Source organism: Strix aluco, chromosome 26, assembly GCF_031877795.1.
Source record: "Strix aluco isolate bStrAlu1 chromosome 26, bStrAlu1.hap1, whole genome shotgun sequence".
Classification (NCBI taxonomy): Eukaryota; Metazoa; Chordata; class Aves; order Strigiformes; family Strigidae; genus Strix; species Strix aluco.
This window is the reverse complement of record NC_133956.1, coordinates 4,735,424-4,756,460: the sequence shown is the minus strand read 5'-3', so window position 1 is coordinate 4,756,460 and position 21,037 is coordinate 4,735,424. Positions and strand designations below refer to the sequence as shown.

Below are 21,037 nucleotides of genomic sequence, written 5' to 3'. Positions count from 1 at the left end.
CAGTATCTGGTGGGTGATTGATGGCCACTGCAACAGCTTGAGCTGGCTGGGAGCTGCACCCCATCCTGGGGGGACACATGGGAGCCCCCCTGGAACATGGTCCCAAGCCACCAGCCATTCGCTGGGCAAAGTGGGCTGCTGTCCCACCCCCCCCCGCCCCCGCCGTGGCTCTGCCCTGCCCCACATTCACCCCGTCCCAGCAGTGCCAAGAGGACGGGTGGCTGCTGGTCAGACCATCGCCTTATTCCTGCCCCTTGCAGGGTCACAGCCCCCGCTTTGCCATACGCTGTCCCTGTGCCGTCCCCTGCTCAGGGACGCTGGCTCGGGGGGGGGGTTCAGGGGGGCGATGGGGCGATGCCAGGCTGTCTCAGGATGGGTGCAGGCAGCACCCCAGCCCAGCAAGGGCTGCCCCTGGTAGCAGAGCTGGACCCCACAGAGCTGGGTATCCCCACGCACACCCCATAAATCCCAGCAGGCAGAGCTGGGGGAGCCGCAGCAGTGTCCCCCCGTGCTGCTGGGGACTGGGGACGTCCCAATGCCATCTTGCTCCCCGTCCCATGCCACCTCCACGGGCAGGCAGTGGGCCCTGGCGAGTGTTGCTGGAGGGTGAACCGGCGGCCGCCCCGGCTTGGGCTGGCTGGTACAATGAACCATTGCTGGGAGCGCGGGGAGGAAGGGGGGGCGAGGGGAGGGGAAGCTCTTGCTCAGCTGCGAGAGACGCCGAAGAGACAGGGGAAACACACGCACAGGCGCTCCCGCTCTCCTTGCCTCACCCTGTCACCCGTCTCGACACCCCGGCCCCCAGCGCCGGGGCAGTTTGGGGTGCTGCGGTGGCAACCCAGCCTGTGGTCCTGCCGGGAGCTGGGGGGCAGCGTGGGAGCGGGGGTCCATGCGAACCAGAGCAGGAGGGCTGACGGTAGGAGGGGATGCACGGGGGCTGCGTGGGGTGGGGGGGGTGCTGGGCGGGTGGGGGGCTCTGCCCCCTGTGATGGTGGGGAGGGTCTCTCAAACCCCTTGTCGTGTGTTGGGGGGAGTGCTGAGAGCTGCCCCCGCTGTGTGTGGGGTGGTTCTGGGGCTGGGACGGGGCACTGAGCTGTGGGGACAGAGGGCCCTGTATCCCGGGTGGGGGGCTGCCAGGGGGCTGCCACCGGGCCCTGCCCTCACCTCTCCCCCCAGGCAACACCAGACTCTGCAATGAGCCTGGGGGGGGGAGAGGGGGGACACCCCTGTCCTCCCCATCTTGGAGGGCAGCGGGTCAGCGGGGGGGCAGCACGCCCGGGGCCGTGGCGTGGGGAGGGCTGGGGGCAGCCGCCAGCTCCAGCTCGTCCTCCCGGCACTAATCGGTGGCGACGCCGCGGCGGGGAGGCTGCCGAGACAAATGGTGCCTTCGCCTGTGCCGGACCCAAGTGCTGGGGAGGGGGCAGGTCACAGCACCCCGGGGGTCACCGGGATGGGGGGGACACACACACCTGCTCCCCCCAGCCCTGCAGTGCCCGTGGTGTGCCAGCCCAGCAAGTGCTCACGGGGCAGGGGGATGCTGGGGGCTGAGCTCTCCCCGGCCAGGGCTGGGGGCAGCTGTGGGGGGCTCAGGCCCTTGTCGCAGCGGGTGCTCCCCCCGCTCCCTGCAGCTCTGCCTTGTCCCCGGTCCTTGGTGTGTCCCAAGGAGGGACAGGAACTCGCGGCTTCCTGCCCTGCACAATTCCCTCCCCGCCCCGCTCCTCCTGGGACATTGTATTTGGAGCCCTGGCCGGCTCCCTCCCTCCGCCCCTGCAGCCCCTCGGATCCGGGAATTGCTCTTCTTCCAGCGGAAATCCTGCTTTCCCAGCCAGCGATGGGGCTGGGAGGCCGGGGAGGGGGGGCTCCCTCCACCCTGGGCATCTCCTCCCAGGGCAGGGGACGAGGGGACACCCCCTGCCATGGGCCTGCTCACTGGGGTGGGCTTGTGGAGGCAGGTCGCTTTTTGGGGGGGTGGCACCCTGCCACCTCCTGGGGCTGGCACAGAGACAACGCTGGCCGAGAGCTGGCCATGCCTGACCAGGGCACAGCTGGTTTTGGGGGCCAGCAGCCCCCTTTGAACCCTGTCGTGCCCGTGGGCAGGCAGAGGAAGGGGTGTCCCTGCAGGCATCGCCGCAGGAGAGTGCCCAGGAATAGCACGGTGCCACCACCGCCTTCCTGACGGGAACAACCGGTGCTTCCAGGGTGGGAACACCCCGCTGGGAAACCCACGCTCGGGGGATCCTCTTGCTGTTGTCACCCCATCTGCACGTTCCCAGCGGAGCATGGCATCCCATCCCACCACCGCTGCCGGTGTCCCCGCGTCTCGCACCCGTCCGGAGCTGTGTGCTCGTGGTGTGGGGGTCTCCGGCTGCAGCAGGACCCTCCCTGTCCTTCCTCACACCCCCTGTCCTCGGGGAACTCGGTCCCACCACAGCCGAGCCAGGCCAGGGGCTGCCGTGCTCTGCTGGGAGCTGCGGGGGACTCGCCAGGCACTGGGTGAACTGGGGGGACTGGAGCAGGAGCAAGGCTCTACCCCAGGGCCCCGGCTTTGGGGCGCAGGATGGGACTCAGGCTGGGGGCAGTGGGGAAGGAGCAGGGACATGCCACTATCTGCCACCGTGTCAGGCCAAGGAGCAGGCAGCAGAGAGGCAGGATGTGTCCTCCTGTCCCTTCCCCAGGTCTGCGGGGGTCCTGGGCATGGGTTTGGGACACGGCTCAGCGTCATGTGTTCTGATGAGCCACCTAAAATGAGGTACCTCCCCCTCCTGCACTGCTTCATGCCTCAGTTTCCCCTCTGGGACCAGGGAGGTCCAGAGTCCCCGGGGTGATGGGGGAGCCTGGGCGGGCTCCAGGCTGGGCTGTGCAGCACTCTTGGTTCCTCTTCCCCGGGGAGGCTGCGGTAGGGCGGGTAGAGCCGCCGGGGTGCGGGGCCACGCGGGAAGGACAGGGCTGTGCAGGGCGAGGCGGGTGGGACAAGGCATGGTGAGGGCACAGGGTACCCAAGGGTACCCTGCTGTGGTCCCTGCCCGGCCCTCCTGGCTGCCACCGTCCCCATGGCTTGGGATCCTGCCAGGCCTGAGTTTCCCCTTGACGGCCGCAGCACCATCCTCTTCCTCCCCTCTCCTCCCCCATGCCGTGCTCCTACTGCTTCCTCCTCCCGCTGCGTAGGTGCTGGCTGAGTTCCTCTGGTAGCTGCCCCTCTGCTGCTCACCCACTCCCCAGGGAGCTGTGGCACGCCGGGGTGCTGGGGATCCCCCCTCAGCCTGGCAAATGCCACCCCAGCGTGTCCCCACGGCGCTGGGTGCGTGACATTTCCAGCAGACCCCGTATCTCTCCGTGTGGCTGCATCCCCCCGGGGAGCCTGAGCCCTCTCCATCGCCGTTATTCCCTGGAGGGGAACAGAAGTGAAGGATGGGGGTGATCCCCGTGGGGTGCCTCGGCACTGGGGGTGACACGCAGGGTGACACTGGTGTGCACCCAGGACATCGTGTGGAGCTGGGGATGGGGCTGCACTGCCCCATGTCCCGAGGAGGGGGGGGCCGGGGAGCAGGTGGCCAGGAGGCCGGGGATGTGGCTACATCGTGCCCAGCCATGCCCGGCAGGGTGGGGGCAGCGGCGGGGGTGATGAGTTGGCTGGGTCTCAGCGCGGGGCGGGAGCTGGCAGCTCGGCCAGGACCGGTGCTGGTGGAGCCGGTGCGGGAAGGGCTCGGTTGCCATCTGCTCCCAGGCTCCAAGCAGCTCCTTTTCGGGAGAGTCGGGGCCCGCTGCCAGCTCAGAGCCATCAGACACGGGGTCGGCTGCGGCCCCTCCCCAAGGACGACACAAGGGGATGGTTTTTGTGCCACCCTGCCCGGTTTTGGGGTGGCAGGGACCAGCTCGGGGCTTTTGTGGGTGCCCAGAGAAGGGGAAGCGTGCGTGTAACTCTGCTGCACGGCAGCTGAGCACGACAGGAGCAGTGGCTAAACCCCACGGTGCTGCGATATTTTGGGCTTGTGCTTGCCCTAAAGATGCTCTTTGCTTGCCCGATCCCTGCCGGCAGCCGTGGCAGCACCGCCGGCCGTGCTCGGCACAGAAATTCAGCAAAATGGGAAGTTTCTGAGCGCGATGCCAGCAACAGGGCGGGTGATTCCCACCCAGAGGGGACAGGGTTTGCGAGAGCTGGGGATGTTTGTCAGCTGAAGTAGCTACTTATTGTCAGCAAAAATAAAAACCCCAACCAGCCAAGCCTTCTCGGATTTGGCAACGCTGCCCCATCTGCAACGGCCGTGGCCTTGCCACACTGCTGGTGTCGAAAGTGAAGGTGGAAGGGGGAGCGCTGGGCCCTTTCCACCCCCCCGCGCCGAGCGAGAGGAAAGTGAATCAAAGACCGTGACGGGGGAAACCCGCCTGAAACGTCTCATCCGCCCCAAAAGCTCCGTCTCCTCCTGCTCTCCAGAGCGCAGGGTACAGGACATGGCTGCCAGGCGCAGTACAGCTTCACGGCCCCTTCCCTCCGCTCGCGGGCTGGAGACGGGGTGAGCTCTGCCGTATCGCTCCAAGAGCTCTCCACTGGAAAGCTCTGCCCAGTCCAAACTGGGCAGACTGGTGCGGGTGGGTGGCCAGCACCCAAGGGAGGTGGCAGGGCAGGGGACAGACATGTCTCCTTGCAGCCACGGTGGGAGAGGTCTGATTTCCTCCTCCTCCTCCTCCGCGACACCTTTGCTGCCGAGCGTGGCCCCGGCCGGAAGAGCGTGGCTCCGACCGCAGCGAGGCGAGCAGGGCCCTTCCTCCCCCGAGACACCAGTTCCCCTGCTGAGCGGAGGGGACGGGGATGGGGACGGGGACAGGGACGCTGCGAGGGCTCCCTGTCACCCAGCCTGGCTGCCTCCAGCCTCGGGGCAGCCAGGGGACGTGTGTCGCCTCCGAGGGAGATAATCGGTTTATTGAGGACGTGGTGGGAGAAGAACCCGCTCGAGGATGTGGTTTCAGCCCACGCAGGGGTTTTGCAGCCTGTGCAGGGGTGTTGCAGCCCATGACAGGGGTGTTTCAGCCCATGCAGGGGTGTTGCAGCCTGTGCAGGGGTGTTGCATCCCATGCAGGGATGTTTCAGCCCATCCAGGGGTGTTTCAGCCCATGGCAGGGGTGTTTCAGTCCATCCAGGGGTGTTTCAGCCCATGGCAGGGGTGTTTCAGTCCATCCAGGGGTGTTTCAGCCCATGACAGGGGTGTTTCAGCCCATGCAGGGGTGTTGCAGCCTGTGCAGGGGTGTTGCATCCCATGCAGGGATGTTTCAGCCCATCCAGGGGTGTTTCAGCCCATGGCAGGGGTGTTTCAGTCCATCCAGGGGTGTTTCAGCCCATGGCAGGGGTGTTTCAGCCCATCCAGGGGTGTTTCAGCCCATGGCAGGGGTGTTTCAGTCCATCCAGGGGTGTTTCAGCCCATGGCAGGGGTGTTTCAGCCCATCCAGGGGTGTTTCAGCCTGTGACAGGGGTGTTACAGCCTGTGCAGGGCTGTTGCCCCCCGCCTGATGCCCTCCCCTTGTCCACAGGTGCCTCTTCTCCTCCCCGAGGTGACATGGAGCAGCTGAAGTGACCCGAGGAGCCGTCGCAGTGAGTGGGGTCACCGTGGATGGGAGCACCCATGGGTGCCAGGGGGGACACGGGGTCCCCTGGGCAGCACAGCCCGGTCCCTGTCAGTGACAGTGCCCGCTGGGACCCTGCTGTCCCCATGTCACAGCCCAGGCACCCCCCAACCTGCTGTGATTGGGGGTGGCAGGACCCTGCTCCTCCTAGAGCCAGGGGGGGCGGGCAGGGGCTCATGTGAGCGTCCCAGTGCCTCTAACTGGGATGATGTGTGCGCCCCAGTGCCTCTAACTGGGACGATGTGTGCACACACGTGTGCCCTGCCGGGGGGGGGCACGGGACTGACGGTGCCTCTGTCCCCCAGGCCGTGCCCAGGATGGGCTGTGTGCACTGCAAAGAGAAGGGGTCCGGCAAAGGGCAGGTGGGGGGCGAGGTGGGGGGGCCCCCCTCACCCCCCACCTCCCAGTACGACCCCGACCCCACGCAGCCGGGTGCCATCTTCACCCGCATCCCCGATTTCAACAACTTCCACGGCGCGGCGATGCCCTCGACTCCATCCTTCGTGGGGCCGGGGGTCTTCACCTCCAACATGCTGCAAATGCGGAGCGGGGGCATCACAGGTCAGTGGGAAGGAGGGGGGGGGGCCGGGTGATGGGGAGGGGTGTCTGGCTGCACCCCCACAGTACCGGGGGGGGGGCGGGGGAGACTGGGGGGGCTCAGCATGGTCCCCTCCATGCGCCACAGGCGGGGGTGTGACGCTCTTCATCGCCCTGTACGACTACGAGGCCAGGACAGAGGAGGACTTGACCTTCCAGAAAGGGGAGAAATTCCACATCATCAACAACACGTGAGCCCCCCCCAACCCCCTGCCACCCCCAGCACCCCAATGTCACCCTGGGGAGGTGCTTCAGTGCTGCAGGTGCCCCCCGTAGGACCCAGGCTGGGGACTCGAGCTCTGCCATTGCAAGAGAGCCAGGGCCATGTGTGTCATGAGTTGGGTGGTCTCAGCAGAGACAGGTGCCCTCTGTGGTGGGGGAGAGCGGGGTCTGGGGGTGCTGTGTGCGGGGAGAGGAGGTGCAGGGCAGCCAGGTCTGTCTGTCTGTCCCTCCTCACATTCTCTCCCTCTTTCCCCAGGGAGGGTGACTGGTGGGAGGCCAGGTCGCTGAGCTCGGGCACCACAGGCTACATCCCCAGCAACTACGTGGCCCCCGTGGACTCTATCCAGGCAGAAGAGTGAGTACAGCGGGGGGGGCACAGGGATGGAGGTAGCCCCTGACCCTGATGCCTCGGACCTGGGTGTCCTGGCACCTTGGGCGAGCCCAGGGTGCTGGTGAGGGGCCGTGGTGTGGGGTCCCCATGGGTGCCCCTCGTGGGTGCCCTCCTGGTGCTGAGCCCATCCCCGCTGCAGATGGTACTTTGGGAAGATCGGGCGCAAGGATGCGGAGAGGCAGCTCCTGTGCCACGGCAACTGCAGGGGCACCTTCCTCATCCGGGAGAGCGAGACGACGAAAGGTATGGGGACAGGGACAGGGACACCGGGGGCTGCGCCCCCGCGTCCTCCCTGACCCCTGCCCCCACTTAGGTGCCTACTCCCTGTCCATCCGGGACTGGGATGAGGCCAAGGGAGACCACGTCAAGCACTATAAGATTCGGAAACTGGACAACGGGGGCTACTACATCACCACCCGTGCCCAGTTTGACACCGTCCAGGAGCTGGTCCAGCACTATATAGGTAGGGTGGGATGGGGGGCACAGCGGGGGTGGCGTGGAGGGGCGGTGGGGAGGGGGTAGGGAAAGTCCAGGAGACCCTTTGGCAAGAGGCAGCCAGCTAGACTAACTGGGTTTAACTGGAGAAGGAGGGAGTTGTTCTGGTGGTGGCATTAGGGGGCACCCTGAGGGTCCCCCCCTCTCCTGCGTCCTCGGTGCAGGGCGCATCCGGCCTCTCCGGAGAAGGTAAACAGCCCCTGGGTCTGGGTGGGCATCAGCCGCTCCCCAGGCACAGCCGGGGGGGTTTGGGGGTCCGGCCCAGCATGAGGGGGTGCAGGGCTGTCCCGGGGGGAGGTGGAGTGGGGGTGCACCCCATGTAGGTATGTTCATGTTGGGGGGGTGAGTGGACCACGCAAGAGCCTGGGCGATGCCTGGGGTAGCGAGTGGGGGCCAAGGGCTGGCGGGGGGGTCCGTGCCTGGGCTGATGTGAGCCCCCCCCCGTCCCGGTGCCGCAGAGCGGGCGGCTGGGCTGTGCTGCCGCCTGGCCGTGCCGTGCCAGAAGGGAACGCCCAAGCTGGCCGACCTCTCGGTCAAAACCAAAGACGTGTGGGAGATCCCCCGCGAGTCCCTCCAGCTCCTCAAGAAGTTGGGCAACGGGCAGTTTGGGGAAGTGTGGATGGGTAGGGCCTGGCGGGCAAGCTGGGGCGAGCGAGTTGGGGGGGGATGGTGGGGGCACCCCCAGGCCTGGCACCCTCCCCAGGGGAAAGGCTCCTGCGACACCAGTTTGCCAACATGGGGAAATGTCCCATGTCCTGCTTTGGGGTCACAGCGGGTACCCCAGGATGTCCCATGACATCCCTGTGTGGGCAAGTAGCCCCCCCTGAATTCAGATGGGACAACAAGCAGGAGACAAAACCAGGCCGGGGGGTCCTCTCTTCATCATCCTCTTCCTCTGGCGCCCCGTGCTCCCTCCGCTCGGCGTGCATGCTGCATTCATCCCATCGCACCCCCTCCCTCCCTCCTCCCCCCTCCCCGACCCCCCCCTGCAGAGTGTAACGACGGGTTGTGCCATCTGCTAACCCGGGCGTGCCCCACTATGAAGCCCCAGACCCTGGGATTAGCTAAGGATGCCTGGGAGATAGTGCGGGAATCCATCAGCCTCGACAAGAAACTCGGCATGGGATGTTTCGGAGACGTGTGGATGGGTAAGGCTGGCCCAGCCGGCCCGGGGGGTGAAGGGGGGGGCACAGGGGGTGTGCAGAAGCAGTCCAGTCCTGCCCTGGCAGGCAGCATCACGGGATGCCAGGCGGTACCCACTGCTGGGGGGGGGGATGGCAGCTTGGCACAGGCTCCCCCAGGGAGGGATGGGCAATGGGGTAAGATGAGCTCACAGGTGCCTTGTCCCCATGCTGTGGGGTGAGGGGACTCCTTGTCCTGGGTGGGGTACGGTGGTATTATGCCCCTTCCTTGCCCTGCTCGGATTTCCTTGCTCCTCCATCCACGCACGCATCCTTCCATCCCTCCATCCATCCGTGGAAGCATGCGCCCACGAACCCCTCCATCCACGAACCCCTCCATCCACGAACCCCTCCACCCACACCCCCCTCCATCCCGGCCCTGTCAGGGGCTGGTTGGCCCCTGGGTTTGCAGTGACCCCGTGTCCCCGGCCCAGGCACCTGGAACGGCACCACGAAGGTGGCGGTGAAGACACTGAAGCCGGGCACCATGTCCCCAGAGGCCTTCCTGGAGGAGGCCCAGATCATGAAGCGGCTGCGGCACGACAAGCTGGTGCAGCTCTACGCCGTGGTGTCCGAGGAGCCCATCTACATCGTCACTGAGTTCATGAGCCAGGGTGAGCAGGGGGGCACTGCCTGCGAGACTCCCCCCCCTCCGGTTTTCCTTCCCCCAGCTCTTCTGCAAGGCCTCAGCCAGGGGTGGGCACCCTTGGGTGGGCACGGCTGGCTCTCAGGTGCTTTGACGGGCACCCTCTGCCCGCAGGCAGCTTGCTGGATTTCCTCAAGGACGGGGACGGCCGCTACCTGAAGCTGCCCCAGCTGGTGGACATGGCTGCCCAGGTACTGGGGAGACTGGTACGGAGCAGGGGTCCCCCCCAGGGAGGTGCATCTGGGGGGTCCTCACTGCTTTTTCTCCCTCCCCGTCCCCCAAGATCGCAGCGGGCATGGCCTACATCGAGCGGATGAACTACATCCACCGGGACCTCCGCGCTGCCAACATCCTGGTGGGAGACAACCTGGTGTGCAAGATCGCTGACTTCGGCCTCGCCCGCCTCATCGAGGACAACGAGTACACGGCGCGCCAGGGTGAGCTGGCTCCGTGCCCCCCTGCCCTGTCCCCAAAGTGCTGCGGCACACCCTGGGCCTGGCAGGTCACCCCCAATGCTGGGTGGCCTGAGTGATGGGTGACCCAGGGGATGGGTGCCCCAAGGAATGGGTACCCTGGGTGATGGGTGCCCCAGGGGGTGGGTACCCTGGGTGATGGGTGCCCCAGGGGGTGGGTACCCTGGGTGATGGATGCCTCAGGTGATGGGTGCACCAAGGAATGGGTACTCTGGGTGATGGGTGCCCTGGGTGATGGGGGCCTCGGGTGATGGGTATTCCAGGGGATGGGTGCCCCAGGTGATGGGTATTCTGGGTGATGGGTGCCCCGGGGGATGAGTACCCCAGGGGATGGGTAACCCAGCTGACGTGTGGTATCCCAGTTGATGGGTACCCCAGGTGCGGGGTGCCCCCAGGGCAGGTTGCCCTGGGTGCTGGGTACCCCTAGAGCTGGGTGCCCCATGTGTGGGGTACCCCAGGGACAGATTGCCCTGGATGTGGGTGTTCCCAGCGCATGGTGTCCCAGCACAGGGCACCCTGGGTGCAGGACACCCTCAGTACAGGGTGCTCCGCTAACAGGGTGCCTCTGGTGCAAGATGTCCCAGGTGTGGGGTACCCTGGGTGCGGGTGCAGCGGGGTGCCCCAGTCACAGCCCACCTACCTCCCCTTGCAGGTGCCAAGTTCCCCATCAAGTGGACGGCCCCGGAGGCCGCGCTTTTTGGGAAGTTCACCATCAAATCGGACGTCTGGTCCTTCGGAATCCTCCTGACTGAGCTGGTGACCAAAGGCCGGGTGCCCTACCCAGGTACGGCCCCCCTGGGGCAGCGGGTACCCTTGGGGTGGGCTGGGCAGGGGCAAGCCTTGCCCTGTGCCTCAGTTTCCCCACCAGAGAGACCCTGTTAAGCTGGGCTCCCAATTCAAGCCACAGCGCAATGCCGCTGCGTCCCTCCGCGTGCCTCAGTTTCCCCACTGGCGTGTCCCGTGGGGGTGCTGGTCGCTGAGCGAGGCATGGGGGGGGGTGTTCCTTATCACACAGGGATGAACAACCGGGAGGTGCTGGAGCAGGTGGAACGGGGGTACCGCATGCAGTGCCCAGGCAACTGTCCCCCATCCCTGCACGAGGTGATGGTGCAGTGCTGGAAGCGGGAGCCCGAGGAGCGCCCCACCTTCGAGTACCTCCAGTCCTTCCTCGAGGATTATTTCACCGCCACTGAGCCCCAGTACCAGCCGGGGGACAACCAGTGACCCAGTGCTGGCATCCCCCAGCCAGGCTCTGGGGTGGCTTTTGGGCCAATCTCCCTCTTTTTGCAGGGCGGTTGCTGCTCCCTTTGCTTGTGCCCCCCCCCCCCCCTCCTCAAAACGCCTACTGGGGGGTGCTCAGGATGCTCCGGGGAGGACAGGGGGCTTTGCACAAGGATTTTGGACTCAGAGAGGGGGCAAAGCTGCAGCCCCCCACCCCCCCCCTTCATGCCCCCCCTCCATCTCTCTCTTTGCCTTCACACCCAGCTTTGAACCTGAGAAGTGCTTTGGCTGGGGGGAGGAAGGTGGGGTACCCTTCTGTGCCCCCCCCAGGCACCCGTATCCCTGCAGCAGCAGAGGTCTTGGGGGGACCCTCCTCATGCCAACCCTGATCTCCTCTCCCCCAGCTCAGCTCTGCACACCTGGGGGGGTTCAGCCCCCCCAAATCCTGGCACTGACCTGGGGAAGGTCACCTCAACCCCCCCTCTTTATATTATCTTTAATTTATAAGATTTTATACCCCTCACCCCAGTAGCCACCTCACCCCCAGGGATCCCTGTATTTGGGGGGATCCCCTTGCCCCCCTCCTTATAGTAGAGCCAAATCCTGAAAGCCATAAACCTCTGCTTGCACTGGGGGGGACAAGACGTCCTGGGGGGGACAAGGGGTCCTGGTGGGGCCCAGGGGCCCAGGCTATGGGGGGGCAGCTCTGCCCCGGGGGTTGTTTCCCACTGCCCCACGTGAGGCGGGAGGGGGGGGTACGGGATGGGGTCACCCCCGCAGCGCTCGGGGGGGGGGGGGGGGTGTCCCAGCTGCAGCTTGGCTCAAACCCCTGCGGCAAGCATTAGCGGGGGCTGGTGGGGGGACTCGGGGCACAATGTGAATGTGATGGCACGGGGAGGGTTGGGGGGGGGATGCCACCCTGCCGGCTGGCTCCTGAGAGCGCCCCTGGGCACCCCCTTTCTTTGGGGAGGGCTTGTCTGTAGTCCCAGGCTTGGCCCCAGCCCTGCTCCCCATGGCCAAGAGCCCCCCTTCACCCAGGGGGCAGGGCTGTGGGTGGGCAGTGCCATCGGGGGGCGGGGGAAGGGGAGGGATTTGTTGTTTATTTTTTTTAAAATCCAGTCTGTAAATAGAGAGAAATAAAACCTTTCTAACAAGTGGGGGGAGCCTGGGTCCTTCTGCCCCCCCTCAGGGAGAGGGGCTGCCTCGGCTGGGGTGAGGCACTGGGCAGGGTGGGTTGAGGGGGTGGCTAGAGCTGGGGGGGACAACCTTGGGCTGCAAGATTTGGGGTGGGGGCACCCGTCCTCACGCAATGGGGCTCCCAGGTTCAGACAATCCAGGATTGATGGTCGTATCCTCACCCCCTCCAGCCCCAGGGCACAGACATACGCTGGGCTGGGGGGGCCATGGGGGAGCGTGGGGGAGAGGAAGACCCCCCCCCAGCCCCCCCCCAAGCCATTTGGGGCTGCAGCACCAACTCCCCTTGCAAATAAAAGCCCAGAAAATCTGGGGTGGGAAGCAAAGCCACCCCCACACAGGGCACTCTGCAGCCCCCCCCTGCACCCAGCATCCCCGCGGGGGGGAGGACCATCCCCCTCCCCGCTAGCTCCCAGGCATGTGCGTTAATGAGGCAGCAGCCTGGGTTTAATTAGCAGGGGGGGTCCCTGGGCGGTGTCTGGCTGGGGGGAGCTGCTGGCCCCCTCCTCTGTGTGAGGGCAGATGTGCTGGTGGGGGGGTCCTGTGCTTGGAGGCTGGGGAGGAAGAGGTTAATTTTCCTCGCAGCTTGGCCTCCCCAGCAGGGCCCAGCTGTGGCCGGCTAATGAATTCCCCAGCACTGGTGGGAAGGGGGGACTGGCCCCAGCCCCATCCAGGGGGGGCTCAGGCTGGGGGGGAGGCCACGGGCAAGTGGGGAGCGGGGCACGGGGCCAATGCCAGAGGGCTTGGGGACATGCCAGGGGGCTTGGGGACATGCCACCCTCCCTGGGCACCGCCAGGCACCTCCCCGGCTCCTGCTTCACCCCAACTCCTCCAAGGGCTGCAAATCCCCGGGGGGGACGGGGGCGTGAAGCAGCGCAGGGCTGGATGCGGTCACCCCCGTCCCCTCCTTGTCCCCCCCCTTCCTCATCCCGGGGAAAAATCCCTCCGGGAAGGGCCAGGCCCCCGGCCAGGCTTGGCTGGGCAGCGTGGCACCGTGCCCGGTGCTGGGGGGGGCCAGGCGAGGCGAGCAGATTGCGTGGCACCGCCAGCCGAGGCGAGGAGGCGGTTGGCACCGGCCCGCAGCGGGCACAGCCCCGCTGCCAGATTGCAGCCGCCGGCTCCGGCCACCCCACGCCTGGGGCTGGGCACCCCGGGGGGACACGGGGCACCCCACGACCACGGCAGCGTCTCCATCACACCCCCCTGCAGGGTGGCTCTGGGGTTTGGGGATGTGTCACCCACCGCCCCCCCCCCCCCAGGGCTGCCCACTCTGCCTGCCCGACAGTGCCCACAGGCTCTGCCCCCCCCAGCACCCCAAAACCACTCTCCCTTTGTGTGGGGCGCACCCGCGTGATGTGTCCCTTGTCCCCAGGCCCATGGGGACACACGTGCTGTCCCTCTCCAGCCCTGTGCTGGGGGCAGGGCCCTCCAGCCGGGGGGGAGCACACAAAGTTGGGGTCCCCCCCATCCCCTGGCACCAGTGCTGGGCAGCGTCCATCCGCAGCTCAGCCCTGATAATTAAAGTCACCCACTTAATTGCAAGTGGAGGGAGGTTTCATAGAGCAGGGCTGGCTCGGGGGGGGGCCATGGGGACCCCAACTCCATGCACCCTGGATGTGGCGGGGGGGGGCAGGCAGCAGACTCTGCCTGCAGTGGCTCAGTGGTGGCTCGGGGAAGGGGTGGAGGTAGCCACATGGCCACGGTGGGCATCCGGGGAGAGCATAGGGCCAGGAAGCCAAGGAGGGTGCAGCCAGGCACCCCCTGGGAGGAAGGCTCACCCTCACCTTCGCTGCACCCACACGCAGCCCCTCCAGCCTTGGCGCGATGGACTGACGGACGCTGCTGGACAGACCCCGGTGTGCTGGGCCCCGGCTATGCCAGCCCCGACTCCCCGATCCCTGTTCCTGCCTGTTCCTGCCTGATTCCTGCCCATTCCTGCCTGCTCGGGCGTTCAGAGGGGCTGATCCCGCCGCGCTCCGGCTGCTCAGCAGGGCTGCACCAAGCAGGATCAGCCCCTCACTCCGCCGGGCTGCCAACCTGGCAATTCCCTCCAGCGCAAAATTCACTTAAAAAGGAATAAAAATGTAAATGCGGCGCTTGGCCTGGTGCAGAGGGGCAGGCTGGTGGCGTGGGCTCCCCACTGCCGCCCTCCTAACGCTCCGCTTTCACCTCCCCGCAGCCTGGGCCACATCCTGCCCTCCCAACTGGAAACGATGTCACCCCGGCGTGTCCCCAGCCGAGGACCCTTGTCCCCAGCGGTGCCGGTGGCAGGAGCAGGTCAGGGCCGAGCCGGAGGGTTTGTGCTGGCCGTGCCGTGCCCCGGGGACCCGCGTGGATTTGGCCACGTGCTTTTAAACGCAGTTGTGTGCCGCAGCAATCCCCACGGGACCGTGCTCATGTCACCGTAGTCTGTCCCCAATTTTCCCCTTTGGTGTCATGAAAGCTCTTGGGGACAGAGAGCGGGGCCCAAGATCGCAGGGACCCACGTGAAGGGGCTGAAGGGAGGGACCCCCATCCTGGCCTCCATCCTTCTGTCCTTCCCCCCTCTCTCCCCCGCCATGGGTGCCCCGAGGCAGGGGTGAAGGGGTTAAAGGGTTTCGCCCGGGGGTGACCGCAGGCTGGGCAGGGGAGGGGGCATCGATTTTATGTTAATGCCGGGCTGCATCGAGCGGGATGGAGGGAGGGCTGCTGGGGGGGCACAGCCACCCGCCTGCTCCCGGGGTCACCCTCCACAGACCCCCCGCAGCTCCCGGCAGCCCAGGGCAGGGTCCCCCCGCTCTGGGGTCCCTCCAGCCGAAGGAGTGATGGGGACGTGGGGGGCGGGGGGGGGGGGGGGGGGGCGGAGGGAAGGAGGCTGGGCCCCCCTCCAAGTTGCTGCAGGGCTCGTTTTTGCTGCAGAGCTGGGGTTGGGTGCTTGAAGGGAACACGGCTGCGGGTGCTGGGGAGGGCAAAGCTCAGCAACCGGATCTGGGGGGGCTCTGGCCTCGTCCCCTCCCAGCTGACCAGTCCCTGCAGCATCGCAGGCAGCGCCGCAGAGCCCTGGCTGCAGCATCTTCCAGAGAGGAGGCAGAAGCAGCTCAGCATCCCCTCTCCTGCCCGCGCCCTGCCTGCAGCCGAAGGGCCAAATCCAGCATGAGGTTGCGGCGTTGGGTCCCCCCCGATGCTCCCCCATCCCCACCGTGCCTCAGACCTGCCTTCCCCCACTCCTGCCTGCACACCCCCTGCCCGGCCCACGCGGTCCCGCTCCGGCTGGCCGCCCTGCCCGTGCTTTGCCAGCCTCGGCGGGAGCTGGCAGGGGGGTTCTGGAGCGAACGTGCCCACCCGGTGCCAAGCGCGCGGTGGGCGCAGGTGTGAGACCGTTGCAGATGGCTGGCGCTGCAGACCCTGGCAGGAGGGAGCCATGGCACTGCCACCCTCCCTGGGGGGGTCCCCTCGCCCCGGAGCTGCTGCCGGGAGCCATGTGACCAGGAAGGTGCCATCCCCACCCAAAACAGACCTGGGGTCTGTCCCTGTCCCCTTCAGTCCAAGCTCCCCAAGGACTGGCAGAGCCCACGGAGCTCCTGGGTCATGGATCGGAGCCGCGGCGCCGCGATGGCCAGACAACAGTGGAAGGTGGCCAAAAATGTGGTTTTAGGCTTGACCAGGCTTGGGACTGCTGGTCCAGGCCTGCAGGGACTGTGTCCCCAAAGGGGAAACTGAGGCACGGAGGGATTTATCTGCAGACACCCAGCAGCTCAGCACCAGTCACTGGGAGGGACACCTTTTTCCATGGAAAAACAGCTGATATTTGGGAAGAGCCATGTGTCGGCCACAGCAGCATCTGTGAGAGCAACCGGGGAGCAGCAGGATTTGGGGATGGAGGTTTTCTGGGCGAAGCGAGGCGTGGGGACGGTCGGGTCACAGCGCAGAGACGTGGCAGAGGGAGTCTTGGTCTTCTTCGGGGCTGCTCGGGGCTGCTCCGAAATGGTTTCATTGGGGAGAAATCTGGGATGGTTTTGCTGCAGCTCCGGGTCAGCACAGGCTGGAATTCAGGGATGGATGGGCCTCTCCTGCTGCAGTTGCATTTATCAAGGTAAAATCTGGCTGGCCTCAACCTTCCACAGGCACCGGAGGGGCAGGATCCCCACCAACCCAGTCGGGGTGTCTGGACCGTGCTCTCCACAAAGGCAGCACCTGCATCCCAGCAATGCCTCACGCACCTTTTGCTGTCCCCCTCGCCCCCCCTGTGGCCGTGCATCCCAGTTCTCCCCCGCTGCACCCTGCTGCCTCCAAATCCCCTGCTCCCACCGCGGGGGGGGGGGAGCTGGTGGCTTTCGGGGTGCCGACTGCCACCACCATCCAGCCAAACCAACCCGAGCTCTCGGGGGACAAACCCAGCCGGGTCACCCTGATCCTGGCGAGGGTGATGGTGAGGGGGGGGCCTTTGCCCCACTGGTTTGAGGAAAGGGGGGGTTGGACCCCCGGGGCAGCCGCCCGCGGGGTGCAGGGCCACGGGCTGGGAGCCGGGGACAGCGGTGGCCCCGGCTCGGCAAAGCAGCCACTAGATGGTAGCGTAAGTCCACGCCAACGCTGCTGACACAGCACTTGGCGGGGAGAGGGGACAGGGTGTCCGGGTGACCCGGGTGGCCCTGGGGACCCGCCTCCGTCACCCACCTCCCCCTCTAAAAAGAGATGCCGGCGGGGCTGAGCACCCGCGGAGTTGTGACACGGGTGGTGTGGGCACAGCTCCCCCACCCCAATGCCCCCTGCCACGGCCGGGGGCCACCCGCGCCCACCGGCAGGAACCGGGGGCGAGGGGGGGACCCCGCTCCCAAACCCACCCCCCCATCTCCCCATCTCCACGCCAAACCCAAACCACCCCATGCAGCCAAGCTGGGGCCAACCGCGGGGCACAAGCCTGACTTTGGGGGTGACAAACCCAGGCCTGGGGACAAACGGGGTGACCCGCAAGGCACCCAGCTCAGCCTGGGGGTGCTGGGCATCCATGGGAGCCTGGCAGGGCCGGAGTGTGGGTGTCCCTCCGCAGGGACCCCGCTGCAAGGTGCCTCACTTTGCTCCTCATCCTCACTGCCAGCCCTGCCGAGGGCTCCATGCCAGACTGATATATATATTTTATGATAACTATAGAGATGCACTTCAAACCTGACAAAGGACTTTGACAGTTTTAAGCATCTCTTTGATTAATACATGACCTTTTAATGCTTCGGATTAAATTAATAAATCTTTTACATTCTAACCCATTCTGCTTGCAACGTCATGTTTTTTTGCACGACCTCCTTCTCTCCCTGCCCGCGCAGGAGAGCTGCCCCTTCCCTCCGTCCCGCTCCCCCCCGCGCCCACAGCGATACACAGCCTTGCAATATTCATACGGCGCAAAGCCCTGCAAGGCGAGAAGGGAGGGATCCTCCTCGTTTTTTTGAACCGTCCCTAAAAATAGCAAGAAAATTCAAAGCTGACATTCAGGGCGAGGGGACGAGGAAGCCTGCAAAGTTGCTCACTCAGCCACCAGCAATTGCAGCGATCCTGTCTGCGTGTGCAGATTCCTCTGCTGACCGGGCTGGAGCCCAGGCCTCCTCTCCGCACCGATCCGGGAGCGATGCAAACCAGTCCCCATCCTTATCTGGGGTGTGCAGAGTCCAGCCAGTCCCCAATCCCCCCCCCATCAAACCGCCACCGATCCCGCTGGGGCGCCCAGAAGACGGAGCTGCCGCCTTTTCGGGTGCAATAAGTCCTCGCTGGAGCACAACTCTCAACTTGAGCCCCAGCTCACCAGTTCATCCCAGTCCGGCGGTGAAACCGGGGCGCCCAGCACGTATCCTGAGCGCGGATTTACTCCTCGCTGCCTGTTGATCCCGAAACACGCGTCAAACCCCGACGTGCAGCAGGCAGGCGAGGCGGAGGGCTGCTGTAAAGCCAGGTGCTGTGTCTCTCCCTGCACCCATGTGTTATTTCATCGATGACTCACGTGTTATTAGCAGCCAAGCAATATTCCCAATTCCCTGGAGTTAACCCTTCACTCGTCACTCACAAAAACACAATGTCATAACAAACATCAGTGGTATTATCTACTTTAATTATATTGTATCTACCCGGCTCCGGGAATATTAACATCGGCGGAGACTTGGAGGGAAGGTGCTGGGGAGATGCTCGACGGAGCCACGGGGAGGGAGGTCACAGGGTGCTCAGGGAGCTGGGAGGGAGGGGGAGGCAGCTCCCCGCTCTGCCACTGCTGGCCCAAGGGGCCTTGGTCACCTCCCAGCATCCCCTGTGGGACCTGGCTGAGAGGGGACAGAGTGCTGTACCCCAAAGGATGTGAAGGAGCAGGGTGTTACCAAACAGCGGGGAAGTTTCCAGGCCCCAGACAGAGCTTTTGCTTCAGAAAAATTAATTAAAAGTGCGGGAAAAAAATTTAAAAAAAAAATAAAATAAGGGGGTGCTTGGGTGGCTCTGTGGGGGCGTAGGGGTGCTGAGATGGAAAGGGTGATAAAGTGCTGCGGCGCACTCCGGATTGTCGGGGTGAGGGGGGGGTTCTGCAGGGGCTCTGTGTGTCCCCCCAACCCTGCATCCTCAGGGAGGGGGTGCGCAGTGCGGGTGCAACCCGGGAGAGGGCAGCAATGCCCCGTGTATCCCACTGGGACCTCGGGGGGGGGGGGGGGGCAGCCCGGGGGGGGGGGGGGGGCGGGGGGCAAACCACCTTTTGCCCCCCCTCCCCCGGGCTGCCCCCCTCCTAAATATCCTCCTCCCCAGGCAGCGCGCAACGGAGGCAAAAGCGCGCAGGGAGGGGCGCAAACGCGACGGGGAGGAGAAAGAGGGGCGGAGGGGGGGGGGGGAAAGGAAAGGAAGGAGGGAAAAAAAGGAAAAAAGGGGGGGGGAAAAGGAAGGACTACAAGGCCCGGCATGCCCCGGCGGTGCTGCACGGCTCCCCGGGGTGCCGGATGCTGGCCGTGCCGCTGACAGCGGAGCGAAGCGGAGCCGCGGTCCCCGCCGCGCACGGAGAGGAGAGAGGGGCAGGGCGCGCCTCGCCGCCGGCTCCGCTCCCCCCCTTTTATCCCAGCCCCCACAAAGCCGGGAGCGGCAGAAGGCAAGAGCGAGGGAGGAGGTGGAGGAGGAGGAGGAGGAGGAGGAGGAGGAGGAGGAGGAGGGAGGAGGAGAGGAGGAGGAGGAGGAGGAGGAGGAGGAGGAGGAGGAGGAGGAGGAGGAGGAGGAGGAGGAAGGGGGGAGGCAGCGGCAAGCCAGGGCTCTGCTGCGCTGTGTCTTTCTTTGCTTTCCGCAGGCGGCGAGCGGCGGAGGCGCAGAGGGGAGGTCGGTTCCCCTCCGCCTCCCGCTCCGCTGCCTTTTGTGTGTGTGAGAGGCGAAGGGGGGGGAGAAAAGAGGAGAAAAAAGCCAAAAAAAAAAAAAAAAAAAAAAAAAGCTAAGCGGTAGAGGGGAGAGAAAAGCCCGGAAAAAAAATAAAATCGAGGGGTGGAGGGGGGGGAGAGGGAAGGAGGAAAGCGGAGAGGAAAGAGCAGGCAGGGGACGGAGGAGGGGGCGGGCTGGCAGGAGCGGAGTTGCCTGGGGAGAATGTGAGCAGGAGGCGCTGGAAATGCTCTCGTTGAAGGTGGCGAGCGGTGCCGAGGGCTCCGGGACTCCCGCGGCCGGTCAGGAGGTAGCCCCGCCGGACGGCAGGAGCCTCCCCAAGCGGGCGGGCTCCGAGGGGCTCGGAGCGCAGCAGCCGGCGGGTGAGTACCGGGGACCCCCCCCCTTTGTGTGGGGCTGGGAGGAGGGGGACACACACACACACACAGGGGACACCCCCTTAGGGAAGAGCTGGGGGTGGGGGGGGAAGGAGGCGGTGTGTCGTCGTCGGTCCCCCCCCCCAACCCCCCCCGCCGTCCCCTCCGCTGAAGTTGCGCGGCGAGTTGGTGCCAAATTGCAGGAGTTTAATGGCACTTGGGGCGGGGAGGGGCGGGCCGCGGGGGGGGGGGGAGGTTGGGGGTGGCCCGGGGCGAGCCCCCGACGGGGGCGGGGTGGGGGGGGGGGGCTGCGATCTTCACGAGTTCGGCCGCCTCCCCCTGGCCTGGCCCCCCCCACCCTCTCTCCCTCTTCTCCCCGCCACCTCCCCCCCCCCACCCCCCCGGCTGCGATCGCTGAGTGACAGCTGTCAGAGCGGGCTCTGTCCGCTAGAAGGCAGGCCGCCGCCGGAGCCCAGCGTGTCAACAACGTTTGGGGTTAGCCAGGCTTCCCGGGGGACGTGGGGGGCCCCCCCGGGGCACAGCATCCCACCCCCTCCCCCTGGCAGCCGGGCCCCGGGGAGCAGCGGGCTGGCCCGCAGGGGACAGCCCCGGAGAAAGCGCGACGGGGGGGTGGGTGTGTAGGTTGTGGGGTGGGGGGGTGGTGGTGGGGGTCTCACCCCAACCCCGCCGGCGAAGTTGCGTGGTCCGCGGCGCGGGGCTCGGCGAGCGGTTGTCACTTTGGTGCCTGTCATCCCCCCTCTGATTTGTTTTTATCGATCAGCTGATTTAAATCCCCCCCCCTCCCTCCTGCCCCCCCCCCCCTCCTTGTTGCTTACACGGCAGTGGGGACCACGGGGGACTGGTGGCTTTGGTGGGGGCTGGAGCCACCCCATGGGGTCACGCTAACGCCGGACCCTCTGCCCACCCTGGGGACGTGTTTGGTGTCCCCAAGGCCAGGGCAGGTGGAGACACCTGGGTCCCCGCTTGTTTACGTGCCGGGGGGGGGAGACCGTGGCCCTGGCTGCAACCAGGTGACCTCGTGCATCCAGCCCTTTGGCCCGTGGCTACCAGAAGGGCCACCAAAAGCCGGGGGCTGAGCTCATTGTGTGCCGCCGCGAGCCCCGGCGCACGGTGGAGTCGCTCCAGATTTATCCTGGCGTGACAGAGAGCAGAAGCGAACCCCCGGGGCGACGGGCACGGATCCTGCCCGCTCGCCTTCGACCCAGGCGCCGGCGGGTGCTGGGGGTGCGTGGTCTGAATTGGGGCCCGCCTCCCCCCCCCCCTCAACT

General features: G+C 66.1%; 2 protein-coding genes across 6 annotated transcripts in view; both read left to right on the top strand.

Annotated features, from left to right (window-relative positions):
- The first annotated feature begins 720 nt into the window (after positions 1–720).
- On the top strand, positions 721–11,060 carry FGR (FGR proto-oncogene, Src family tyrosine kinase). Of its 3 annotated transcripts, none has more exons than XM_074850893.1 (13): positions 721–916; positions 5,524–5,584; positions 5,922–6,177; positions 6,302–6,404; positions 6,692–6,790; positions 6,966–7,069; positions 7,140–7,289; positions 8,314–8,469; positions 8,937–9,116; positions 9,263–9,339; positions 9,432–9,585; positions 10,274–10,405; positions 10,637–11,060. In XM_074850893.1, exons 3-13 carry the CDS (start codon positions 5,934–5,936, stop codon positions 10,843–10,845), a joined length of 1,608 nt encoding a protein of 535 aa, XP_074706994.1. In that variant the 5' UTR covers positions 721–916; positions 5,524–5,584; positions 5,922–5,933; the 3' UTR covers positions 10,846–11,060. The 3 variants fall into 3 exon arrangements, with proteins under 3 accessions (XP_074706994.1, XP_074706993.1, XP_074706995.1); XM_074850892.1 differs by lacking the exon at positions 8,314–8,469 and adding an exon at positions 7,780–7,944; XM_074850894.1 differs by lacking the exon at positions 8,314–8,469.
- Positions 11,061–18,983: 7,923 nt separating this feature from the next.
- The window catches only part of AHDC1 (AT-hook DNA binding motif containing 1), a 51,111-nt gene continuing 49,057 nt past the window's right edge, over positions 18,984–21,037 (top strand). Inside the window, exons 1-2 of one of the 3 annotated variants that reach the window (XM_074850741.1) lie at positions 18,984–19,117; positions 19,634–19,754. Coding sequence is in view for 1 of the 3 variants with exons in the window: in XM_074850738.1 (XP_074706839.1) it covers positions 19,619–19,754 (136 nt within the window). In the remaining 2 variants the exon portion in view is untranslated. Of the gene's footprint in view, positions 19,118–19,224; positions 19,755–21,037 lie in introns of those variants that run through there. The other 2 variants (XM_074850742.1, XM_074850738.1) reach the window with 2 other exon arrangements.

What these genes read in the sequence shown, in the direction of transcription:
- FGR (XM_074850892.1), top strand. Translation starts at nt 5,934, where the DNA reads ATGGGCTGTGTGCACTGCAAAGAGAAGGGGTCCGGCAAAGGGCAGGTG. An exon ending in GGAGAGCGAGACGACGAAAG is followed by an intron (nt 7,070 to 7,139) that starts GTATGGGGACAG and finishes GCCCCCACTTAG; the next exon opens with GTGCCTACTCCCTGTCCATC. An exon ending in AGGCCGGGTGCCCTACCCAG is followed by an intron (nt 10,406 to 10,636) that starts GTACGGCCCCCC and finishes CTTATCACACAG; the next exon opens with GGATGAACAACCGGGAGGTG.